The sequence below is a fragment of the Poromitra crassiceps genome (assembly GCF_964638095.1).
Source record: "Poromitra crassiceps genome assembly, chromosome: 20".
In the NCBI taxonomy this organism is placed as follows: Eukaryota; Metazoa; Chordata; class Actinopteri; order Beryciformes; family Melamphaidae; genus Poromitra; species Poromitra crassiceps.
In genome coordinates, this window is record NC_139637.1 from 12,452,566 (window position 1) to 12,460,065 (window position 7,500).

A 7,500-nucleotide genomic window follows, 5' to 3' on the forward strand; every position below is an offset into this window, starting at 1 on the left:
CATATAAAATATAAATATATATAAATATATAATTTAAACTGTTTCCTGTATCAGAGAAGGATGGTTGTGATTTCATATTGGACTTTCAGAAATTAAACGTGGTTTTGGGATGTAAATCTTGAGATCAAAAAGATTCTTGGAACAAATGTACGACTGAAACACTAATCAACCAGGGAAAGCATAAAAGTGGAACTTCAGTTTATTCCTCATAGACATCCTGTAAACAAAAAGTGAAATATTAGGATGGGGAGAAATTAAAAGGTCATTAAGAGTTTTAATTGATTGATGCATGTTACATTCGATACCCATTGTGATTCTCCCACACATAACTGCATACATACCGGTACATCATTTTTCTTGCCATTTCAAACGAGGAATGCAACAGACAACTTGTACTGTATATGCCTTACACTATCATATATTTACAGATCATCCTCCATTTCTGTACATGGCAAAAACCTTAAATATGACCAAACAACAAATGAGTAATTTAGGATACGATGCACGATTGATTGTATGTAGTTTCTTTGAAGCATCTTTAATGTAGTTTTTCCTTCAAAAAAGGCATGTGCACAAAGCACGGTCGTTAAAAAGTGAGTCACACGATTAGACATGATAGGTTAAAAACGTATCGACGACGCCTCCTCTTCATTCATATTTCACAAGATAAAACTCTAGTCTTCCTTCAGCAGGGTTGTCTTTTAAAATGCAGACAAGTACAAAAAGACATGTAGGGTAACCAAAGGGAATAGAAAATAAATGGAAAAATGTGCTCAGTGCATTAAGACTTTTCAATAGATAGCGTTTGTCCTGCTCCATCGCTGTGATAAATAAATTCACATTGTTACAGGCAGACAGTAAAAGGGCTTGCGTCAAAACCAAGTACAGTGAGTAAACAAGAGTGGGGGCCAACTAATTGTGAAGCAAAAAGATTTGTGAATGCAAAAAAAAATGCACCAATTTCTGTTATCTACAACAAATTCCAAGGATCTGTGTCTGTTCTGTGTCCTCCGCGTATCTCGAGAACCGTTCGTCCATCCGTTCGACTTTGAACTTGGCGGGGGCGCTGCTGGGAAACCGAGGAAGTGCGGTGCTGCGCAGTGTCGGATTTGGTGCAATTCGACCAATCAGAACACGGCGTTGCGCCATTGTGATGTTATGACATCATAATCAATTATGACATCACAAGGTCACAGCAGCCCAGGGTATAAATGGAGTGCAAGATACTTCAACTGTGCTACTAATGGCGGTAATGCAACATTTTGGATGCCAACCGCCGTAAAACCAAACAGAAGAAGAAGGATCAACTGTGCTACGGTTCTGTTGGAACTTGGCAGAAAATAGATTCAAAACTTAAAGCCCCGCCTCCTCCAGTCAGTTTTTCTACCCGTGTTCTATCTCAACGATTCTACGTTTGTAGAGTCGCACGTCACCTAACCAAAGAAACGTACACTGATAAGAACCGAAGGCTATTAGGTAGTTCCAATGCGACATCATAGCTGCCGCGCCGTTGTCAAAAAAGCACAAGAGCGTTGTCTCTTGCCTTCAATATACTCTTTGTCTGCGCTACAGCCGGGAACCGGCGTAACGTTAGCTTAGCTGCAAGCTGCATTATTGCTTACAACAGCCGGCCGACGGATTTCAAAGCTGATGGGCTGCGGGGCTTAGCTAACGTAGCTAGCTAGTTAACGTGCTAGCTCGTCCTCACTCGGAATCGAATTGACGTGATGTATAACTAATAGCGGTCCACTGAGTTCCATTTGAGCAACTACTTCACTTTTTTGAACGACAGTCAAAATGGGAGTTTGTCAAAAAAATATTCGGCGAAACAGTGTGGCGCTCAACTTTGTCAGGGCAGGACTCAGAAAACATAAGATGAAATATCTTAAAAATGACAAAATACACTGGAGGAGGGGGGGCTTTAAAACGCCACTGTATCTTTATCATTTCAGCCCTGTAACATCAAGTACTGGCTCCAGGAGCTCTGTAACGGTAGCCAGGCTACTGTAACGGCTTATGATCTGTTAAAAAACAAAAACAAAAATGTTTGCAAGCGTTGAGAGGATACTAATTGTTTGGGTGACATCTTGAGCCAGAAGTTTGAAACGTTCAACACGTTAGTATCTTGAGAGAGTCTCATTTGTTGAAAGTGACCGCTGATCCCTTTTTCCAAGGTATCGGATTTCTTTGTAGTGTCAATGATTTGACTGGCTGAACAAGCACACACACACACGCATGCACACACACACACATGCACGCACGCACACGCACACACACACACACAAGCAAACAGTGTAGTAGTGGCTGTCATGGGAGATGGGATGACTTTCAGACTGACACGTACAGCTCAGGTGTCTCAATAACACCCGCGCGGTAAAACGACGCGCGAGTCCTACAAATTAGAAAAAACACAAAACAGCAAAATATCGGCGTGCTCCGTCAGTTGCCACAATGGCCACCTTGGTTCCCACGAGGAAGACTTTGGACAGGTGTCTCTGGGTGTAGAAGATTAGATTTGTTGTAAAAACTAGATTGTGGATTTACCGGATTGCTGTCGATCGCTTCTTTCGCTCCACCGAAACCGTCGACGCCCGACGCAGCGGCAATAAAGAAACGTGGAACAACAAGACATTTTGTTTGCGTTGCTTCCAAATTTATCTCCTTAAATCCACCTATAAAATCAACCTTGTGTTTTGTTGTATCAAAAACAAAACAAAACAAATACAGATGTGCGAATCTGGATTTTGGACACAACTCCCCTGCTACCAAACCCATCATACAATTCAGTCTAATCACAGGATTTCAAGGCCAAACAAACAGCTTTTTTTTTTTTTACCATTTTCAGAAAAAGGCCAACAGGTCAACTATTCTATTGCGATGAAAAGAGGAAGCGCAGAACTCTTTTGCCACGAAGCGCGAGCCTAAACAAGGACAGACAGTCACTGTTGAGCTTGGCTGAGACACGGAGAAATCTCGCTTTTTGCACCTTGGCATGGTTTTGACACTTTGCTCTCGGGAGTCAATGGCAGACAGTGTTGATATATGTGTTGATATAAATAACAAAATAGTACAGTATAAATATAGAGATTCTGTGTGTGTGTGTATGCATGCATGTCAATGTTCTAGTGTGTGTGTGTGTGTGTGTGTGTTACGGTAAATGTAGGAAAACTGTAACTCGGTACATTTACAGATTTAGCTGTCTCAGTTATTCTCCGTCTACCGTAACATATGTGGGTGTGTCAGTGTGTGTGTTCCTGTGTGCGCTCGTGAGCCAGTGTTGGGACAGGACAGGGCGTGGTCAGAGGTGGGGTCTCCCCTCCCGACAGGACAGAGGGGCGTGGTCAGAGGTGGGGTCTCCCCTCCCCCACCTCGTGGAACAGCGAGGTGTAGAACTCGGGCTCCAGCTGCTTGTTGCGGTAGCGCTGCACGATCTCCGTGATCTTCTGCTTCCGCCGCACGTGAGGCGGGTTGTACAAGTCGCTCTCCAGACGCTTCCTCCGGCACACGTTGATGGCCGTCTGACGCACCAGGAAGCCTGGGAGGGTCCAAAAGAACAGGGAGGGGGGGGGGTCAATTAAAATGTTAATTTCTTTAGCATTTATCTTAATAGAGAGGCAAAGTGGAACGTCACTTCCTGCTTCAGCACTGTACCAGAGATTTTCATCCGCCATTCATTTTCCCATAGACAAGTAAAATGCTTATAAAAAGAGTTTTACTGGTTCAAACCAAATGGTTCAGCTAACGCTATAATCGGGAGAGACCATAGACTATTTCACTCGGACCAAAACTTGAAGAAACAACAATCGAAAAAATATTTTCTTCAAACCCGCATTTTTTTTAACGTTTTGGTCTGAGTGAAATGTTATGCGATCTCTCCTGTTTCTAAATATATCTGAACCGTTTGGTTTGAACCGGTAAAACTCTTTTTTATAAGCATTTTACGAAATGTCTATGGGAAAATAAATGGCAGATGAAAATCTCTGGTACAGTGCTGAAGCAGGAAGTGACGTTCCACTTTGGCTCTCTATTGAGATCAAAGCAACTCCCAAACGTGTCATCTGTTGGCCTTTACTGCCACCACAAGAAATAATTAAGAGCATATTTGGGAGAATCATGCTTTGAGTTCATTTTAAAGCCACAATATCAGTCTGAGTCTAAAAGCCCTAATAATTGGCTATGTTTGCAAATGGGTTAATAGAAAGCTCAAATGATTTATTTCATGTCATTGCAGCCATGCTATTTATTTGTACAACCTTTTTCTCTGCATGCAACTACTGTTTAAACAGTTAAACAGTTTAAACCGTTAAACAGTTAGTAGACGGACAAGCCCGTCTCTACTGGCAGCCTTCATTAGCCCACAAATGAAGCTGATGCAAGTTCAACTTGTCAAACACAACAGAGTTTATTCGCCTTGCATATTCAACCAAAATGACAGCTCGAAAACGTGTGTGTGTGTGTGTGTGTGTGTGCGTGTGTGCGTGTGTGTGTGTGCGTGTGTGTGTGCGTGCGCGCGTCCATGTGCGTGCGTGCGTATGCGTGTGTGTGTGTGTGTGTGTGTGTGTGTGTGTGTGTGTTTTATTATTCAGGTGAGTTCATTCTCATTGATCCCTCCCTCCCTCCCTCCCCCTAACACATTTCCTGTAGGAACCCTGTGATGCATTCAAATGTGTCGCCTCTGCTCTTTCTGACAAGGCGAATGCAGAGGAAATGGGGGAGAGAGTGAGAGAGAGAAGAAGGGAGAGGGGGAGAGAGAGACAGAGGGGGGGAGGGAGAGACAGAGAGAGAAAAGAGAGAGAGTGGTTTACCTAGCGCTCTGCGGCTGACCACCATGCCGTCCACCAGGGGGATCACCATGCTGAATTTGCCTACGGCTCCGTGCAGCCGGACCCTGAACAGACCGGTCTTCAGCGGGTGGATGAAGATCAGAGGGACATCCTTCTCTAGTAATCCTGACCTAGAGAGAGAGAGAGAGAGAGAGAGAGATAGAGAGGGGTGGGGGGAGACAGAGATATAGATAGAGATAGAGAGAGAGATAGAGAGGGGTGGGGGGGGGGACAGAGATAGAGATAGAGAGAGAGATAAAGAGGGGTGGGGGGGGAGACAGAGATAGAGAGAGAGGGGGAGAGAGAGAGAGACAGAGAGGGGTGGGGGGAGACAGAGATAGAGAGAGAGGGGGAGAGAGACAGAGGAGGAGAATTATCATCTTGAGAATCTGTTTCTGAGACTAGTTACTTCAGAGAGAGCCACTGGCTTGTTTGCTGTACCTGCAGGAGGCGCTGTTACTCATGCTGGCCTCCAGGCCTGTGCTGGTTTCCGCCAAGAGGTCAGACAACGGGAAGTTCTCTACAAACAGAAAGGTCGTGGCGTTCATGTCATGGCTCTCTCACACTTTGTAGAAAGGAGGTGAATTCACAGAGAGATGTGCAGGTCTATATAGTGTATAGAGAGCCAAAGTGGAACGTCACTTCCTGCTTCAGCACTGCACGAGAGATTTTCATTCGCCATTTATTTTCCCATAGACATTATGTAAAATGCGTATAAAAATAGCTTTACTTGTTCAAACCAAACGGTTCAGATATATTTAGAAAGAAGAGAGATCGCATAACATTTCACTCAGACCAAAAACGTTAAAAACAATTCTGGTTTAAAGAAAATGTTTCTTTTATGTCGTTTTTTCAAGTTTTGGTCCGAGGGAAATGTTCTATGGTTTCTCCCGATTCGAAATATAGCTGAACCGTTTGGTTTGACCAAGTGGAACTCTTTTTTATAAGCATTTTACGAAATGTCTATGGGAAAATAAATTGCGGAAGAAAATCTCTGGTACAGTGCTGAAGCAGGAAGTAGGCGGTCACTTTGCCTCTCTATAATCTCCAACTACATGAGGAGAGCAGAGGTAGTATCGCCACATTAGACGAAACTCAAGGACAGGAGGCAGTAGAGGCAGTCTGCATTTACCGATATCATCAAAGCGCTCAACCCAGACCACAAACACCTTGGTCTCAGGACCCAGCGCCGGGAAAGACTTCCCCGTGGAGGACCTCTTGGTCTTCACCAAAGGACTCAGCTACAGAGAGAGAGCACAGCACGGGTTAGGCTTCAACTAACAGACACTAAAACACCATGTTATACAATAACCATCAGGTGAGCATTCTCAATCAGTGCTACTGGCATACAGTTCCTATTCACCTTATTCACCACGCCCACTTTCTCTCTCTTCCGTGTTACACGCAATTGTATTTGTTCTTCCGGTTCTGCGCTAGTTGGCGGCCAATTTCAAAACAAAACGTCACTATGAATGAAGTTTGGCAACATTCAGAAGCTACACTGCGGCCGACTTCAGTGACCTGTTCATATAGTGTTACTGCTGCGAGGAGCCGATGGCTGTACCCGGTCGGCATTTAACGTTAGCTACAAAAGCACGTCGACGGTGTTTTCTCACTGCCAGTAGTAGGGGTTGACAGATACTAGCTAGTACGACTGGTCACTCAGTCCTCGTTGCTCGTTAAATATTTCCAAATTCGGATAAACTGGTCACATATTTGGAATGTTACGTTCTCACCCGAAAAAATATTAAAACTTTAAAACAGCTTTTTGGCAAGTCTAAAAATGATTACGGTAGCCTTCCGGGTCTAAAACGGAAAGGCGATTACAAAATCACGTTATGCGGAAGCGTCCTCCTTATACGGGCAAATAATTAGGTGAATACAATCACACATTACCTTTTTGGCAGACTCCAGGCTGTCAGAGTGGTTACACACATTACCTTTTTGGCAGACTCCAGGCTGTCAGAGTGGTTACACACATTACCTTTTTGGCAGACTCCAGGCTGTCAGAGTGGTTGGGGAACAGCTCCAGTGTGAGATTGGCTTGCTTCAGTATACTGGGCATGAGGTTGGAGTTGCTGTCTGCCTCCACTGTGGAGTCGCTGTGCACCGACGACTCCTCTGGGAAACACCAAAGAAGAAGAAGAAGAAACGGCTGCTTTGTAAAACCATCGCTACGCTTTCACCACATATATCAAAATTGTATTTGCAATTCATATGAGGGCTGAGCCATGTGGACCAAAAATCATATCTGTGTGTTTTTGAAGTGGGCGAGATGTTCAGCTGTAAGTCAAAGCCACATGTGAGCAGCCACAACAGGCACTTTGATCAAAACCAGGCTGTGGTCAAAATGAAATGCAAAGACGGGTTTTCCTTCCCCGTTTGAAAATATGCAGCAGCCAGGGCTTGGGGCGATATGGATCAAATCCAAAATCACAATATTTTTGACCAAATTCCTATCGATCGTACTGTATATCAATATTGAAGACAATAGACCCTTCTCACGGGGGGCATTTTGTGTCGAAAAGGCAGGGTAAACACAGGTGCGAGCAAAACACTAATGAGGGTTTCCAACTTCCACGATTGGAATTTGGAAAACCTCATTAGTGTTTTGCTTGCACCTGTGCATATTCTGCCTTTTCGACACAAAATGCCCCCCGTGAAAAGGGTCTATATT

At 44.1% G+C, this 7,500-nt stretch overlaps 1 protein-coding gene across 5 annotated transcripts in view; it reads right to left on the reverse strand.

The window, feature by feature from the left end:
• Positions 1-193: 193 nt before the first annotated feature.
• ralgapb (Ral GTPase activating protein non-catalytic subunit beta) overlaps positions 194-7,500 on the reverse strand; it is a 42,908-nt gene continuing 35,601 nt past the window's right edge. For all 5 annotated transcript variants that reach the window (XM_083657104.1, XM_083657102.1, XM_083657103.1 and 2 more), the window contains 5 exons: positions 6,808-6,944; positions 5,956-6,064; positions 5,265-5,343; positions 4,806-4,954; positions 194-3,535 (listed from right to left, as the gene is read on the reverse strand). In XM_083657104.1, the coding sequence (XP_083513230.1) occupies positions 3,342-3,535; positions 4,806-4,954; positions 5,265-5,343; positions 5,956-6,064; positions 6,808-6,944 (668 nt within the window). In that variant the 3' untranslated portion in view covers positions 194-3,341. The remainder of the gene's footprint in view (positions 3,536-4,805; positions 4,955-5,264; positions 5,344-5,955; positions 6,065-6,807; positions 6,945-7,500) is intronic.